Source organism: Mesocricetus auratus, unplaced genomic scaffold (genome assembly GCF_017639785.1).
Source record: "Mesocricetus auratus isolate SY011 unplaced genomic scaffold, BCM_Maur_2.0 Super-Scaffold_100008, whole genome shotgun sequence".
In the NCBI taxonomy this organism is placed as follows: Eukaryota; Metazoa; Chordata; class Mammalia; order Rodentia; family Cricetidae; genus Mesocricetus; species Mesocricetus auratus.
The window spans coordinates 22094333-22113277 of NW_024429192.1; the positions used below are offsets into that span (position 1 = coordinate 22094333).

The 18945-nt window shown below is 42.1% G+C and overlaps 1 protein-coding gene across 10 annotated transcripts in view; it reads right to left on the reverse strand.

Moving 5' to 3' along the window:
* Positions 1 to 18945, reverse strand: part of Robo1 (roundabout guidance receptor 1) — a 919114-nt gene that overhangs the window by 32308 nt on the left and 867861 nt on the right. For 8 of the 10 annotated variants that reach the window (XM_040750585.1, XM_040750586.1, XM_040750584.1 and 5 more), the window contains 4 exons: positions 10684 to 10838; positions 7932 to 8267; positions 5952 to 6059; positions 3348 to 3492 (listed from right to left, as the gene is read on the reverse strand). In XM_040750585.1, coding sequence (XP_040606519.1) covers positions 3348 to 3492; positions 5952 to 6059; positions 7932 to 8267; positions 10684 to 10838 — 744 coding nt within the window. The remainder of the gene's footprint in view (positions 1 to 3347; positions 3493 to 5951; positions 6060 to 7931; positions 8268 to 10683; positions 10839 to 18945) is intronic. The other 2 variants (XM_040750592.1, XM_040750593.1) reach the window with 1 other exon arrangement.

The window sequence follows — 18945 nt, forward strand, 5'->3', positions numbered from 1 at the left end:
CTGTTATCTTTGTTCTCAAGAAGCAAAGTAATTTGTTCTCTTGTCTTAGATGTCTTATAGAGTGCTCTTCATATTTCCTCTCTTCTGCATCAGACAATCCCCCAGCTCTCCCCTATGCTCTCTGTAAGAACCTCGGAGTCGAGGTCTTCGCCTGTGCTTGCCACGGGTTAACCTTTCAACCCATCCCTCTGCTTCTGGTCCCTCCTTTTTGCAGTATCTTCAAGTGGCTCCAAATTTGCAAAACTAACTGTACACCGCTCACAGATCACTCATTTACTCCAGAGCAATAAGCTATTCATTAACTGTTTAAACAATAAAAGATTAAAATGCCAAGGCAAAGGCAAGATATTCGAGTATCTGCCAACCTGATTCACATCGGCCTTCCCAGTCTCCTCACACCCTTCCATGTGCTTCCTGTTAGCTCTCCAGGAGTCCAGATCTCTGTGTGGTCCCAGTGTCCATAACCCCCTGTTCTTTATTCAGAACCTTCCCATGTGTCAAGGCTAAGAACAGTTGCCATTTGATCAGGAGGCCTTCATTCTTCCCACTCAATACCATGCCCTTTGGGGCATCAATGTGTCGCCCCACGGGTTTGTTTTTGTTTTTCCTTTCTTCATATAAACTTCATGTTGAGAGAGAGAGATTGTGTGTGTGTGTGTGTGTGAGAGAGAGAGAGAGAGAGAGAGGGAGAGAGAGAGAGAGAGAGAGTGCATGCGCGCATGTGTGTGCTAAGCAGTAACTATAGTATTAAAATAGCTTGGACAACAAACTTTTATAAACAGCAGCTGACCGGATCTTTGTAGCTTGCACATTCCGTGCCTGCTAATTTACTGACTCAGTAAAATTTGTATGTAACCACAAAATCGGTCTGGGTGACATTTTCATGGTCATTCCCACATCTGCACAGAGGCCCAAATCAAGCCACCTGCTGTGAATGTTTCCAGCTGAGGTTAACACACACACACACACACACACACACACACACACATATATATATATATATAATATGTATATATATATATATGCATATAGACCTGCTTTCAGGAGTTCATGTTTATACCCTAAATAATCACCCTCCAAACAGTTTTCACAGTTCCAAGCTTCTTCCTTAATTTCTTTCATTTCTTTTGAGTTTTATGCAATATTGGTGGTTTTCCTGACTGTTGTGACACGCAATGGAGATAGAGATGTACCACTAACGAAGGAAGGTGGCGATGGGCCCCGTGTCCCTTAGAGGTGAATATGCTCAGAAATGATCTAGTGCTGTTGGCTGTGAGGATCCCATAAGGGAAGAGCAGATGTTAACAGAAGTATTTTAAACAAAACACGCGGAAAATAAGAGTATGCACTGACGATAATCATTGGGGTGAAGGCTCTCAGTTATTGAGCATCAGCACGTAACAGTTATAGATAATGAGAATTGCTATTAAACATTTTCTGTATAACAACTTCACTTAAATGCATTTGTTTTTGTTTTCAAGACAGAGATTATCTGTGTAACAGTCCTGGCTGTCCTGGAACTTGCTTTGTACACCAGACTGGCCTCAAACTCACAGAGATCCACCTGCCTCTGCCTCCCAAGTGCTGGGACTAGAGGCGTGTGCTACCACAGCTTGGATTAAATATGTTTTAAGTACTATTAGAAAAGAGAAAGATCGGGCCTTATTTATGGGCTGAAACTGTTAAGTTCTTTTTTTTGTGGAGAATAACTTAATCAAGCCTTATTTCTGTTAATTCTAGCCAATGAAAATACTATATTTTCAGGTAGATTACACTTTCCGGCTGTTTGTTCTCTGTTAGGTGAGTTCTCCTTTGAAGCCCGACAATGGTGAGGCTGCTTTTTATTTTGTCTGGTGTACCATGTCTAGCGATAGATGCTGGAAAATGAAAACAGTATCCTTGCTTCCTAAATTTTACCACGTGGTTTATTTATACTCATTAAGTGCTTTGAAAATCAGTTCTGCAAAATTTAAATTTCTAAATAAACTGTAGCACAATGCAATATTATCTAAGGGTGCTTTCCAATGTACTGTGAGTTGTATAGATTGATACAATTGTTTCACAAAAATTTAACATGTGGCAAGTGTTGCAATTTAAGAAAAGCAGCACACAAGAGAAAGACATGATGTAACAGGGTTCAAGCAGAGAGGCTTTTGATTAGGGAGAGGGATCATAAGAAGGGGAGAGGGGAGTGGGGAGAGGGGAGGCTGGCCTCCAGGGATAGAAGCAATGGGAGAGAGGACAGCAAGGCAGAAAGAGAGAGAGAAACAGAGAGAGAGAGAGAGAGAGAGAGAGAGAGAGAGAGAGAGAGAGAGAGAAAGTGTGAGAGGCTGGGAGGGGGTGGGGTCCTTTTAAAAGGGAACACAGTGCATGTGCACAGGTGGTAATCTTAGTGGCTGCAGCTGAGAGCGTATTCTGTCAGAACCCCAAGTACAGATGCCTGCGTACTAAGAACAAGGACATTCTAACACTGCTAGGCATTGCTTAATGACAGGGATGTGTTCTGAGGAATCCATTCTAAGAGAACACCATCATTGTATGAACATCAGAGTGTACTTTCACAAACCTGGAGGTGAACCTACAGGTCACTTCTTTGCTGTGCAGCCTGCTGTACTTAACACAGAAGATAAGACAAACACTAGGTGCAAACTATTTGTGTTTCCAGAGACACTGAAGATAGAAAATGTACAGTGGCCCGGCACACTCCTTTAATGCCAGCACGCAGAAAGCAGAGGCAGGAGGATCTCTGTGAGTGTGAGGCCAGCCTGGACTACAGAGTGAGTTCTAGGATAGACAGGGCTATACAGAGAAATCCTGTCTTAAACCCCCCCATAAAAAAATACAATGAAATCACTATTGGATTGGGATTCTTCCATTCCAATATAATCTTATGGGATTAACATCACATTATATATATTCACACTGGCTTTGGTGGATCTATGAGTATATGAATTTTTTTTGAAATATCATGTATATATGGTTCCAAGCATATGAGCTTACGTGTATACCATTATTTTAATATGTGCACACATGTGTACACATATGTAACTAGAAGCATCTGTGCACATGTGTATGCATATAATACATGTGTCAAAGAAGCTTCCTAAAACTTAATTTATATTTGAGACAGCTCTAGGGAGAGCTTCTACATGGGAGCAAATAAAATGCATGTATACCTAAAACAGGTATCTAATTTTCAGACATTAAGGAAGCTTCCTAAACCTTCATTCATACTTGTGAACCTGAGGAATCTCTTTTGGCAATACCGTGAACCCTGGCTTGTCCGCTCTGACGCATGCGCACTGCGCGCTCGTAGGCTGCATGTCTCACAGCGGCTGCCCCCTTACCTTTCATCTACGGACAGGCTGTATTCTTCACTGTTGCTATGTGGGGGAGGATGCGCCGGGGGAGGGGGAAGCAAGTCTGCCCAGTTCATTCCGCCCTGCTTGGGGGCCTTTGGTGTCCGTGCCCCTTTCTTATGCCCCTGACTCCCTGAAAAGAAATAAAATACAGATCCTTTGTTCCTGACCTTTCCATTTTATTTTTCATTATTAAACAACTTAATATTATGTGCTAGTATCCCACAATTTACACACACACACACACACACACACACACACACACACACACCTCACATGCTCTTTTCTTCATTAAGCAGAACTTGATACAAGAGAAAAGGCCAAATACTGCCAAGTTCAACTGCCAAGTACATAGCAAAGGCAGCAAAGAAGCTTAAGTGAATTTTACAAGTCATATCATTAATAGCAATCTTCCTACAGCAATTAATTGCATTACGGATTATCATCTGAAACAAATGAGCTGTGCACATATTTTCTGGAGTGCCTTTTTATTATTTAATTGCTGAATCCTGAAATACAATAAAATACAGATACGATCTATTAGTGTTCTACTGTTGCATTAAATCACTGAATATATATAATTTGTACTTGTCCATTGGAAAGTTCCAGGCACAATGAAGTTGCTCATTTTCTTGGGGAAGGGAGCTAGGAGTAAAATAAATTGCCAGAAGAACTAATACATTTAATGACAAAAGAAGGAAAGAAGTGCATTTTAAAAAAGTATTTTTTAACCACTCTTTTCAGTATATTGAAGTAAACCAACCATTCCTTTACTATGGCATTTTGATTTTAGAATAAACTTACTCTTTAAACGTTGGTAGCCATATCTAAACCAATTTTTAGAGAGTTTCAAGTTAAAAGATTGTGTACTACGAAACTCTCCCACTTAACGTATTTCAGATCCACGTGTACATTAACAACAGAGTCTGTAATTGTCTTTTCTCAGATGAGGCGCCAGTATCACAGAATTACTTTCATTTTTCCTTATGACTCTGAAATAAGTCCTGTTGGAGACGAAGCAGGCCTTAGCTTATTCGATAGCCTTTAAAATGATTTTAAGTCCCTTGGGACTTTCCAGGCACAGGAACTGTTTGTCATGCTAGCCGTTCTTGGGCTGGTCTGTTATTGCATCATGTGTGGGCTGAAGGGTAAGCCAGCTGCTACTAATAAACGGTGACTGTCAGTCACATGCCTGGGGGGTCTCTATGCTCTCTTACGCCTTCAGTTGCCTGTATGGGGAGGACCATGGGCAAGTGCCATAGAGTTAGCATTAACCGGTGCCTTCCTCATGGTTTCCCTAAGAAGAGCATCTGCTCTCAGATGCTGAACAACGCAGCCCTCCCCTGAGTTTCATTCATGGCTTTGTTCTCCTCCACATAGCATCAAGTTTCATATCTTCAGTATCCTTTCACCAAACACCCACGGAATAACCAACGATAACAACTAGCAAGATCAGGTATCTAAAGGGAGGAATAAAGAAGCCAATTGAAAACCCAGAACCTGGAATTGTGTCCTTCCCAATCAGTATACCATGCACTCTACAAATAGCCAAGAATTCAAAGATGAAGTGGCCTATAGTAAGCAAACACTTTGATAATGTATAAGATTTTTCCAAAAACAGGCACTTGAAGACATTGTATGTAAAACATGGAGTTTAGTTACTTTGAAAAAGAGAATGAAACAAATCGTGCAATACTTTGAAAAAAAAATAGTACAAGCGGGGGGGGGTACCTAAAATGGTAGAAAATCATTTCTAAGCTCCTTAGATTCTCTTGAGAATCTTTTGAGCAAGGCTAGAAGATGCCGCACCATCGTGCCTCGACTAAGGGAAGATGGGGAGCTGCATATGTGGGCATCAATACAGAAGAGGGCAGGGCTGCTGCGTACAAAGGACCCTAGCAACAACTCCTGCCTTTGCCAGGAAGTTCCATTCTTCCCTGTCCTGGAGAAGCTCGCTCCTCTTAAGATCAATGGCTCTGTTCTCATTGTGGTGTGACTTGCCACATGTTACTTCTAATAACGAACCGCCTTTAATTACAAAAGCAGGACTTAACTGCCAGCAAACTCCCATCTGCAGCCCTATCAGGAAAACAGCTGGCAGACAGCTGCAGCCGCACAGGGACCCACAGGGAAGCCTCACTGTGGCTTCAGGCTGAGACTGGGAGGAAACTTCCTGAGCATTCCAGAAAGAACTGGGAGATCTCGGAGAGACTGGGAACTAAGAGAGGTTCCTGCCATCCCTCCAGCCCAGATTATTGTTTCTCAGGCTTTCTTCTCCTCAAGGGCACCAGTGGTAACCTAGTTAGCAAATTCTGGCTAAGGGAAGAAAAGGAAGTTTAACTGCCTTGAAAGATTATTTTATACTTTTGACTTTGCTTTAAGACTCAGTAACAGGAAACACAATGCAGTTGCTTGAGCAGACACTGATTTTTAAACTGGAGAGCAGATGTGGTTTTGGGACTCCTAGGATACAGAGAGATGATACACAGCCCTTCGGTACAACAATTCACAGCACCCCGTTCATCATTTCTTTTTAAGAGAAAGGTTAACATTGTCTTATGTCTTTTTTTTTTTTTTCCTTTTTGTACTTACCAGACGTACTGCTGCCCCGATCTGAGCTGTTGTAAGACCCTCCTGTATTCTGGTCATAGGATTGGTTGTATGGAATGGTTGGGGGGATTGTATCATTTGCCCGATAATCTAGACATTTTGGATAGAGAAAAAAAATATAATTGTTTATTCCCTCTTGCTTATTTCACGTTTGTTTGGTTTGTATTCCTGAGGAAGCCAAGAAGCCAGCTGGATAATTTCCTAGTCTGATTTCTTTTTTTTTTTTTTTCTCTCTTCAGATGATCAGAACAGAGAAAATGCCTCTAGTTGAAGTGGAGGCATACATGTATGTGATTTTAAATATAATAATGAGGAGTGAGGGCACAGACTTGTGATACAGTGCATGTTTAACCTGTATTAGAACTTGGATTCAGTTGAATCTGCAGACAGGAGACTTGTAAACCATCTCCCTCCCCCTACCCAGAGAAGTAGAGGTATTGTCAACCAAGACACCAACTGTATCCAGACCTAAACCTTTGTTCATTCTCTTAGGCTGCCTCTCTGCTTAAAGACACACCAAGGCTGTGCTTTATAGCCTAGCTTCAAATGGTAGCATATTTAGCAGAGTAGTGACAAAGGCAACTCTAGCTATAGAGCAGAAAAAAAAGGAAACAAGTCAGTAACATTGTATCCAGTAACAATATATGCCTAATAAGGAAACACAGTATCTTAATCCAGCCCAGTAAAGTTGCTTGCTTGCTTGGGCAGAGGTGAAAATGTAAATGATAAACCTACCTCTGGCACAGGGTCACAGCTACATCTTTGTTCTCTGACAGTTTAAATGAGTTGAAGTTCTAAACTATTTGTACACAGGACTTCCAGACCTTTCCAAGGCTCACAATGAAAGCATATAATTTGGCAGAAAAAAATGTGACAAGAGTTTAAGCCACCAGAGTGAACTCTGTGACTATAGAAGCTGTCCTATCCTTGTCAGTATTTGTCATGAACTTATGCAGGAGTCTTAATGAAATTCATTAATTTGAGTTATTATATCAATCAATTGCTTCCTGAAACTTGGGAAAAGGTTAGATGACTTTATTATGAAATTAAAACATATAGCATGGATTTAATCAAATGAAATGCTTAAATTACCCCTTGGTAATCTTGAGTTGTAAGCCCCAAGAAAAGAAATCCTTGCCTCTAATTACTTGCAGTAAACTGCTTCTTTTACCGGTGTACTTGTACAATATTGTCCCATCTATTCAAATGAGAGCAATCCTGTTTTTCCTATAGGTATAACTTTACAAATCATGTTATTAGGGCAGTAGCCTGAAGAACTACAAAGAAATCAAGTACCTATCTCCTCCAGCCCACACATTACAATACAAAGACATTCCCCTCAGGCCATACAATACCATTCTGGTGCTTCAAGTTAATATTAAACTCAATTTATTTTAGGTTCTATAGTGACAGACTTCAATCAGGCCAACCAAGGAAATTTAGGTCCTAGAATTATATATGATAGCAGTCAGAGTTACCACATGAAGTGATACAAGAAATTGAACCACTTCTCCAGTTCAAGTTTAATTTAATTATTTTTCTTCAGTTTGATATAAAAATGCCATTCGCTTATATGACCATGTAGAAGCAATTATCTTCCGTCCTCAAGTGGAAAGGATGGAAGTCTATTTATTGAGAATGTGAGGCATTGTGAGAGCTGTACATCTGCCTTATGAATAAAAGATTGTATGTCCTAAGCAATCCCTCACCTACTATTAAATTTAAATTAATCTCCAAACCATTTGAAAATACTTATATATTATTATAAAATCAATTTTCCAAGGTTATTGTTGTACTAATTAACTCTTTGACACTGGAAGTTTTGAAGCCAAAGAAACAAGAATAATTTCAGTAATCAAAGGGCAGATTTGGTTTGGTAGCCACAGAGCAGTTTTCACAGTTGGTGCTGGGGTTACGGGTAACACTACAGAAAGGGATGGAAACAAGTGCAAAACCCTTCACCTTTGTTCAGCTTGTTTTGCTCCATGATGTTATATTGAATTGGTGCCGCCTCCTGTTTCTGCTGACCCGGAGGCTTCCAGTGTTTCTCGCTGGAGTCCCCGCCGCCATTGTTCATGTTGTTGCTGAGGTTGGCCTGGATGAGCTGCGTAGTGGCGTAGGGAGTGGGCTGCCCTGATGGATTGACAAAACGCCCGTCCTTCAGATTTGGGCTATTGAAGGTTTTCATCTCATTGATTTTGTTACTAAGGTCCACATCACCATAAACAGTTGACTCTGGGAGCATCAGATTTGTTTGTTTGTTATCCAGTTGGTTGTTATAATTTGCTATACAATCAGCTATGTGCAACGGAGAGGAAAAGGAAAAAGTCATTCTGCATGGTTATTCGTCTTAAACTTTTTCTCTAAGAAGCTTTCTGAGTTATAACGAAATTGGTCTATTAGGTACAAGTGTACCTAAGATGAACGGGAGTAGTGAAACACGCACCGCACATGGGTCTTCAAAGGGAACCAAAACTGGGGGAAATAAGGATGCTCACACATTTTTGTGTAGGAACCAAATGACTTGGAACCTCTGTTAGTGTCATGCGTTATTCAGTTTTTAAAAAGCTGTCCTTGTTTAATTCTATCAATAGGAATTCCACGACAACAGTAGACATACAGATGTATGCACCACCTTGACATCTCCTGGTCTCGGGTTACTGTCCTATTTGAAGCTCCTGGTTATCTATTAAAAGAACAGAGCTAAGCAAATAAGTTGAGGACTCGGACCAGGAGTAAGTAAATACACCTCCTAACTGCATTCTCTCAGACCTGATATTTCAATGCTCTGTAAAATGCTTCTATTCAGAGCTAAGAGGGACAGGGAAAAGTAATAGTAAATAGCACTCAGGATGGTTTTATTAGTTCATTATCTGGACAACAGGGTAATCATTATCTGAGAAGGATGGTACCTAGCCATTGTTCATGGTTTCATAATGACACCCCATGATGTAAAAATGGCAGTAATGTCGACAAGATGAATCATGAATACTAGGGTCATTTAATCAAATAAAGAAAAGACAGAAATAATATCCAGTATTTCTATCATTTCATTACCATGCTAATTCTACCTTCATTGAGATAACTAGTAACTAAGTAACATATACATAGATGTGTTTAAAGTCAGCAGTTCAAACTGTTAAAACAGCAGGAAGAGCTAAAGTTATATTTTAAGTTATAACACTGGAAATTGAAAAGTTACTATGGAGGAATAACATTTTAATTCATGATGTTCAGAAGTGGCAACAACATTAATAGCTTTCTTGGAGAATTAGCACGCTTGCTACTTACGGGGCCATCAGAAGCATAATCCTAGGAACTTGCAATTCCCCTATCCTACTGAATTCAACCACTCTGCGCATCTGTCATACACCACGGAGCACGGATGTGCAATTCATCTGGCCTGCAGTAATTCCATCTTTAATTTCTAGACATTAGGTTCTGCTTAGCAGTGAGTAAGAAATACAGCAAAAGCAATATGGATTTGGAAACCTTGTCATGCTTTGGCAATCTTTCTGTATGAGTTTTATGCAATAGGTTGTTGATAATCTTGACACCACCCCCAACTCCCTTTACCCTACGCTGGCAATACAACAGTCACTGGTCACATTTGACTACAAAGCACTTCAAATGTGGCCAGTCCGCCTGAGGAAACATCCACTCAGTTTGAATTGTAAAAGCCGTCTGTGGCTCTCCTATTGGACAGCGTAGCTCTGTGCATAACCTTGCACGGTTGGCCGCATTTACTCCTTCCTGTTGGTGTCTACACTGTCTTTTATTTATGGTGGTGGAGTTATCAGTCTAGGCCATTTGAGCGTGGACCTCTGGAGGACACAGACTTGTCATGTGGGTAAGGGACATCTACACTCAGTGCATGAGACCTAGGACTGCTTTAGGGGCTAGGCACAGAGACCGCTCTTTGACTTGTCTTGCAATTTACAGCGTGTTCATCTACAGCCCACTTTCTCCGTCCCCTTTTTAAGCCCATGCGGCTTTCTACTTCCGCAGCCATATCTTTTGGTTGTTTACAATTATTTTAGGTTCAAATTTTGCAAATATCGGGACTCTGTTGTTTTGTTTTTGTCAGAAGCAAATTTAACTTTCTTTATCTTGCAAATCCCACATCCATCTGTTCTACTCTAATGTCTTAGGGGAGGTTTACACATTACGTAATAAATGCAGGCAGACACTGCTGCTGTGTGTGTATATGTGTGTGTCCGCCAGCAAGTATCCTTGTAGACTTAGGGTTTGTTTTTCTGATATAAAATCCGATTTACAAATTTAGTTCCCCAAACACTTTTGTTATTCCTGCTGGTGATTGTCACTATAGTTGCCCCAAGAATTTGATTTTCTTTACAGATTCATTGGCCTTTCAATAGCCATAATAAAAATTAGCATTATAAACACTCTGACTGCCTCATGATTTCATTTCCCCTTATTCTAAAATTTGTGTATTCTGTTCTCTAGAAATGATGGACAGAGGGCTGGAAAGATGGCTCAGCCATTAAAGGCTAGGCTCACAACCAAAAATATAAGAGAAATGATGGACAGAGAAGTAGAAATATTGGGGCAGTGGGGTGGGGGGGAGCATTAGACCAGGCAGGCTTCCTGAAATTGTTGATCAGTTTCCTTCCCATTCTGGAAGGACACACGCCTTTTTCTGGCTAACTCCTTGTAAGGCTGGTATATTTGCAGCTCTAGCTGTGTCCCTAACCTGGGCGACTGTAGGTTGTCAGGTTGCTGTCACTGTTCCCATTGCTAGCTGTGCAGCAGTTGATGGAGCAGTCATTGTGATTGTTGCCAGTGTTGGGCCACGTGTCTGCCAGCCAAGGCTGTGTGGCAGGTTCACTAATGTTGAGAAGTCCCGGCCTAAAGGAGAACAACACAGAAAAGCAAGTGTTTAGGACTAGAAAACGATTCGCATTCAGGATTCCAGGAACCATTTATTTCATTCATCTTGCCATAATATAGTGAGCTATAACACTCGATACCATGGTGCTTTCCATTTGACAGACAGTTTAATATCATGTTCTTTGAGGTATCTCTGCGGACACATCTGTAAATCCGTACGGCTGTGTTTCTGAGTTAAAATCTTTACTGTCTGCAACTTTCAGCTCCGTTTAAGTCATGGTGACTAAAAAAAAAAAAAATCAACCCCGGACTCTGAAATTATCAGCGCACAAGTTTGAGTCTTGTAGGTGGGGCCAATTGCCTGGCTTCATTTTTGACCCATTAAAACTGCTTCATTATAAGACAGAACAGTAAACAATCCGAAAAAACACATCTTTCTTAGAAAGCATTCCTGCAGATTTTTCTTCAAAGTCGTACTTCTTTCAGAGAGAGTGTGGGGCTCTACGGCATCCTGTACAGTGCTACATCAGTGGTGCAGTGTGCTACATCAGTGGTGCAGTGTTACATCAGTGATACAGTGTTACATCAGTGATACAGTGCTACATCAGTGGTGCAGTGTGCTACATTAGTGATACAGTGATACATCAGTGATGCAGTGTGCTACATCAGTGATGCAGTGTGCTACATCAGTGATGCAGTGCTACATCAGTGATGCAGTGTTACATCAGTGGTGCAGTGTGCTACATCAGTGATGCAGTGTTACATCAGTGATGCAATGTTACATCAGTGATACAGTGTGCTACATCAGTGATGCAGTGTGCTACATCAGTGATGCAGTGTGCTACATCAGTGATGCAGTGTGCTACATCAGTGGTGCAGTGTGTTACATCAGTGATGCAGTGCTACATCAGTGATACAGTGCTACATCAGTGATGCAGTGCTACATCAGTGATACAGTGCTACATCAGTGATGCAGTGTGTTACATCAGTGATACAGTGCTACATCAGTGATGCAGTGTGCTACATCAGTGGTGCAGTGTGCTACATCAGTGATGCAGTGTGCTACATCAGTGATACAGTGCTACATCAGTGATGCAGTGTTACATCAGTGGTGCAGTGTGTTACATCAGTGATACAGTGCTACATCAGTGATGCAGTGCTACATCAGTGATGCAGTGTTACATCAGTGGTGCAGTGTGCTACATCAGTGATGCAGTGTTACATCAGTGATGCAGTGTTACATCAGTGATGCAGTGTTACATCAGTGATGCAGTGTTACATCAGTGGTGCAGTGTGTTACATCAGTGATGCAGTGTTACATCAGTGATGCAGTGTGCTACATCAGTGATGCAGTGCTACATCAGTGGTGCAGTGTGCTACATCAGTGGTGCAGTGTGTTACATCAGTGATGCAGTGTTACATCAGTGATGCAGTGTTACATCAGTGATACAGTGTTACATCAGTGATGCAGTGCTACATCAGTGATGCAGTGTGCTACATCAGTGATGCAGTGCTACATCAGTGGTGCAGTGTGCTACATCAGTGGTGCAGTGTGTTACATCAGTGATGCAGTGTTACATCAGTGATGCAGTGTTACATCAGTGATACAGTGCTACATCAGTGATGCAGTGCTATATCAGTGGTGCAGTGTGTTACATCAGTGATACAGTGCTACATCAGTGATACAGTGTTACATCAGTGATACAGTGCTACATCAGTGATGCAGTGTGTTACATCAGTGATACAGTGCTACATCAGTGATGCAGTGCTACATCAGTGATACAGTGCTACATCAGTGATGCAGTGCTACATCAGTGATACAGTGCTACATCAGTGATGCAGTGTGTTACATCAGTGATACAGTGCTACATCAGTGATGCAGTGTTACATCAGTGATACAGTGCTACATCAGTGATGCAGTGTTACATCAGTGATACAGTGCTACATCAGTGATGCAGTGCTACATCAGTGATACAGTGCTACATCAGTGTTGCAGTGTTACATCAGTGACACAGTGATACATCAGTGATGCAGTGCTACATCAGTGATACAGTGATACATCAGTGATGCAGTGCTACATCAGTGGTGCAGTGTGTTACATCAGTGATACAGTGTGCTACATCATCACTCTATCAGTATGCTGTACACTGCTCTGTAAGCTTGTTAACTCATAGGAGTAATGTAATATTGTCCCACAATGAAGCTTAAAGGGCCCAAGTTCCTGCATAATGGAAAGCTAATGAACAAAACTGATAAAAACAAAGACGGGGACAAAAAGAAATACCAGTGCCCCCTCTGCACAACTGATGTTAGTCTGCTTTCACTCTGGGGAGGCAGAGTGCACGTGCAGTAATGAATGGGTAACCTAGATCACTGGTGCCAAGGAATCTAACTGCAGTCTGTGAGCCCGTTCAACACTGACTCCACTTGAACCCAGCATAGGGCTAAAGGGCGTGAGGTTTGCTGTGCAACCCACAACAGGGCAGGATGGCAGTGCAGATGAGTCTGTGGTTTTGTTATCACCGTTAAGTACAGCCACCATGCTTCTCACTTAGTTGGGCAGTACGAACTTGTATTTCCCTCTATGTTTTTTTTTTTTAATTTGGTCATATATGTTGTTAAAGGTATGTAACTTGTTAGGCAAATGATGGTTGTTTGAAGGCTAATTCATTTCAGATGAAGAATATGGATAGATAATTCCTATAGCTGTGTCCATAAGGGAACAAATACACACTCAGTAAAAGTGAGTATTCACTCCACGCTCATAACTTGTGAAGCACTGGTCTGAATTCTTTAAATGCAGTCAGCCATTTCAACGTCACAATTTTATGGGGTCACGCTGCCATTATGCAGACATTGCAGGAGAGAAAACTGGAGCGTGCGAGCCAGCTTCAGACACTTATGGACCCAGTGGAGTGAGTGAAAGCTGAGCTTCAAACACGAGCAGTGGCCCCGGGGTCCACACCCTGACGTGGCATGGTACAAGCACACACAGAAACCTGTGGGACTTCTCTCACGTTCCCAAACACTTAGTAACTAGGAAGAATGAAGAAGATGTTGTATAGTCTCAATAGAGCTGTTAAAATCGGGCTGTTTAATGTTGATAGAAACATACTTTGAAAAGCAATGTTGTTGGACCATTGAAATTTTAAACATTCAGACCTAAAGTTGTGGCACGGATAGTCAGGAATTGCAATAGCGGTTCGTTATAGACAATCTTCCTGGAGTAATCTTTAGCTTTCTTATTTTATTCCCTCTGAACTCAAGCCTAGAGTATTGTGACTGTTGAAGCCATTAAGAATAAAACTTCTGCATGTGCCACTGCAGGGACACTATGGTATACATGACGTATAGGTCAAGTGGAAAATTCCCAGGCTGACTTGCATGTTTCAGAAGGAACAGACAGTGTTTTTATGCTACTGTGATTCCCTGTGAACAAACCCTTTCACAGTGAGTGCTTGATGTCATCGGAGGCTTAGAGAGCTTCTCATACAGATGGGTGATTTCCAGCAGGAAGGAAGATCAACAAATCACACCTCGGGCTTCTGTTTAGACTTGAGTTTGGAATGAAAATTACGCTCAGGGAGAAGGTAAAACATGACTGTTGTCCCATAATGAAGCTTAGAGTGCCAGGTGTGTATTCCAGAGGCCTCGGTGGAAGGCAGGCACGAGCACAGCGCCTCTCACCAGGGCGTCTGTGTCTTCCGCAACTAACGATTCTCAGGCCTCTGAGAATCCTAAGCTCTTAGATCTACTGTGTAACTTCAGCTACCCAACAGTATCGACTGGCTTACGCATGTTAAAAATAAGTCTATATGACTGCATCCACCCATATATTAAGAGAATTCATTTGAGTCCTGGCAAAACAAAACAAAACAAAACAAAAACCAACCAAACCAAACCAAACAAACAAAAACCCCAAATGTGCTCCAAAAATCACATGCCAATTGCTTTCCATTCTTCCTTTTCCATTACTTCACATATTCCTGTCTCTCACTCCAAGAACACTTATTTGATAAACCACAGCATAAATAGCACCGAGCCTACGAGCTGTGGAGACATTATGCAGAATCCCAGTAGTGAAGGCTGCTGTCCTATTGGCTGGGTCCTTTCCCCACGGACTGTGTGAACGAGTTTCAAAGCCTTCGGATATGTCTATGAGGTGCCAGTGTTATTAAGGGAAGCAAGATGTGGGTTCTATCCACTTCTGTGTGTTCTGCCTGACAGGAAATGTGGTATTGGCATCCTTCACCAGGCTAGGCTGACCTTCACACACCCTCCCGCAGGTTTCCCCACTTTTTCCTACTTCATGCTGTGGTCTGGAAGTTAAGAAGGTTTCTTGGAAGAGGCAACTGGAATGTTTGAGGCATGAGAAACTAACGGGCAAGAACAGCTATTCGATATCGCTGTGCTCCTTCTGGGTTACCACAGACTGCGGCCTTTGCGTGGTGAGAGCAGGTCTCTTGGTTTAACCACATTGCTCGCTGTTTCTCTCTCAGGCATAAGAAATCTACAATGTGAAGAACTGTAAGATTTTTACATAGCCTCTTCTTTTATAAAAAAAAAAAAAGAGACAAAATGGGGGCCTTTGGCATTCATTATCTAACCTGCCACTCATCCCTTTCTTAAGATATCAATGACATCATTGAAGTCACTGGATTTACTACTGTCCTCCAATGAATTAACTTGGTTACATAATAAAAATTCATGTATTGAGCTGGGAAGAGAAGATCATACCGCGGTATGTTGCTCAAGCATGAGGATCCCAGTTCGACCCTCAGAATCCAGGTAAAAAGCTAGGTGATGGCGAATAATTTCTCCCTCACCATCTCCGTTACCCCAGCTCTGGAGAGGTGGTAACAGGTAGTGCCCAGGGCCCACTGGCCAGCCAGCCTAGCCTAAATAATGAGCTCCAGGCAAGTGAGAGACCTTGTCTCAAAAACCCAAATGGACACCTCCACAAGCCATGCCCATACATGTACACACATGACACCTCCACAAACATGTATACTCACATCGATTCCTGTATTAACCATAAACTGTGTATTCAGTTCAGACCAGGCCTGCACATTTTGTGGTCACAGGCAATCATACACACCAAGGGTTAATACGCTTTTCTGTCAAAGTCTAAACAGTAACCATTAAAGGCTTTTTGTCCTCCACGGTTTTTGTTGTAATCTCTCAATTCTGTTACTAGCTCAGAAGCAGCTTCAGACAGAATGGGGAAAAGGCATTTGAAAAAAAAAACTTTTTAAAACCACATGTCTATGTGGGTGCCTCTGGGAGAGTGTGTGCCTAGTGCCTTCCAAGCCCAGAAGAGGGGATCCAATCCCCTGGAGCTAGAGCTACAAGCGGGGGTACACCACCTGGCGTGAATGCTGGGAACACAACTTAGCTCTTCTGCAGGGTCAGCGGCATGCTCTGAACAGCACATGCATCTCTACAGCCCCAGCAGCAGGTTGGGAATGGTCTAAAAGCTACAATTTAGTGATGCTTGATTTCAGAAAAAAGAAAGGAAGAAAGGAAGAAGAAAGGAAGAAAGGAAGGAAGGAAGGAAGGAAGAAAGAAAGAAAGAAGGAAAGGAAGAAAGAAAGAAAGATCAGCTGATTTGCTTCATGCTGACTGAGACAGCTCCATGGTACATATTTCATGGGAAACTATCAAAAAGTGAGGTTGGATAAACTGACCAGAGATGGTAGGTAGAAAGTCATCTTAGGTTAATCCAATAACCTTTGTGCACAGATGACATTATAACACAGGCAAGCTGGCATGGCAATCCAAGAATGCGCCGGCTTTATGGGACATGCTGATTTTGGGTCTGATGTTACACGTGGAAACAGGGTCCTGTTGGTAACAGTTGCTTCAGGAGCGCAGAGAAGACTAAAAATACACAGCCCAAATTTCAGTCTTGCCTAAGCTGGCAGAGAATTCGCAGGAGAAATTTTCATTAAACAAGATGCAGCTGGACCTGAACAAGGGGGAGCTCTTGGACCCCAGACTGATCCAGATCCCCTGAATGTGGGTGTCAGTGAGGAGACTCAGGCAATCTATGGGGTTTTTGGGTAGTAGATAAGTATTTATCCCTGGCACACAAATGGACTTCGGGGACCCATCCCACAATAAGGGATGCTTTCTCAATCTGGACACTTTGGGGGAGGGACTGGGCCCTCCCCCGGAACGAAATGACAGAGTCTAGAGATTCCCCCATGGAGAGCCTCACCCTCCCTGGGGAATGGAGTGGGGGTTGGGTGAGGGTCTGGGGGGAGGGAATGGGTGTGGAGGGGAGGGAGAGGGAGCTGAGACTGACATGGGAAGCAAGCTTGTTTCTAATTTAAATATATAATAAAAAAGTGTAAAAAACAAACAAAAAAACAAGATGCAGCTGGAACGCCCAGTGCTTTTCTTCCAGATTCGGGGAGGGAAACTAGGGCTTGCAGACAAATAACACGAGGCACAGTGAACGTGGTAAGAGATGGCTCAGCAAATGCAGTCATGGCTGCCGGAGGGGAAAGCATCTGACCAGATAGCTTTGGCTGAGGTGTCACTAACCTAGTGATGCCCCAGGCCCACTGAGAAACCAGGATCTGAGATGTATGTAGAAAAAGAGAACTCAACAGAGAAGTCTGACATAGCATGCATTCTCTGTCCCACCAATACAAAGCACACAGACACACACATACATGTGTGCACACACAAGCATTGACGAACACACACAGCACAGTCATCCCATGGCCAGGAATGATGCCTTTTCCCTATGAACCATTTTTCTTATCCGATTTTACCTTTCCCCAAATGAGCAGCATCTGCTACCACAATATAGCAGACTTTGAAAAGCACCTGTCTCCTGTAATAGTCAGTCATCTTGTCTTTGTCATAAAATCCAGGGTGGGGACTTTTACCCACAGTGGCTTCCCACATAGTAGAAGTTTATTCTACTTAATGAACCAATGTGTTTAAAATTGTGCAAAAGCAAAACAAAATAACAATAGAAAAGTCTTTTTTTTTTTTTTTTGGTTTTTCAAGACAGGGTTTCTCTGTATTGTTTTGGAGGCTGTCCTGGAACTCACTCTGTAGACCAGGCTGGCCTCGAACTCACAGAGATCTGCCTGCCGATGCCTCCCGAGTGCTGGGATTAAAGGCATGCACCACCAAAGCTATAACTCAGACATCTTCATTTAACTATCGTCTCGCCAACACTCCTGCACCTTCCATTATTACACTGGGGACAATGATGGTTTCATGTGAGGACTGGACATAAGTCCACGTCACTGCTAGGCATCTGCTTTTCAATTTTATCAGTCTTCGTTGCTAGCGAATTTTAAACTAGAGAATGTAAGAACTTTACAATTCTTCATTCACAAAGAAGAACCAGCAAACACTTCCTATGCCTGTCTGTTGTTTCCCCCATGGTGATTTTGTTTCCATAGGTTGCAAGTGTTTTAGCAAAGGAATGAGGTTTATGTTTTATTTTCATGCACGTGTGTGTGAGCATGTGCACACATGTCCACGCACAGAGGCCACTGCCAAGAAAACTGAAGCCTGCAGTCTTAAGTATACATACAAAAGGTGGTGGCTGAATAATCAGGCATTCCAGGTTTGCCTAGGAGGCAAGGCTCATTCATACACGGAAGTCCCCAGGATGCAAAAGCATGCTGTGGTTTAATTCTGGAATCTAGTGGATTTATTTTTCTATGCAGACTTCCTAGCTTTGGGAGTGTTTAGGAGGCTGGCTTTGTTTCACAGGTATGAAAACGAGAAGTTAATGGCATCCAGGAATGAAAAGATTAGTGCCTATTGTCACATCTGGAAGCCTTGGTTAGAGGCAGGCAACTAAGCTCTTCCTCCAAGTCACTCTTTGTTATACAGCAAGTTCAGTAATGTTCCTATCAGCCTCTCCTTAGACTCAGGAATAAAACCTTATTCATTTTTCACTGTCTGGTAGCTAGCCATATTATTCAACTACACGGAAAGATACTCAATAAGCTAAACAAATTTGAATTATGAAATAGTTTTTGTTGGAAGGGCTTTTTATTTTCCTTTTCTCCCCCCTCCCATCATTCTGATGTTACTAGATTTTGGGGGGTGAAAAAAAATCGTCTTATTGTGGAAAATAGTTAAGCCTGTC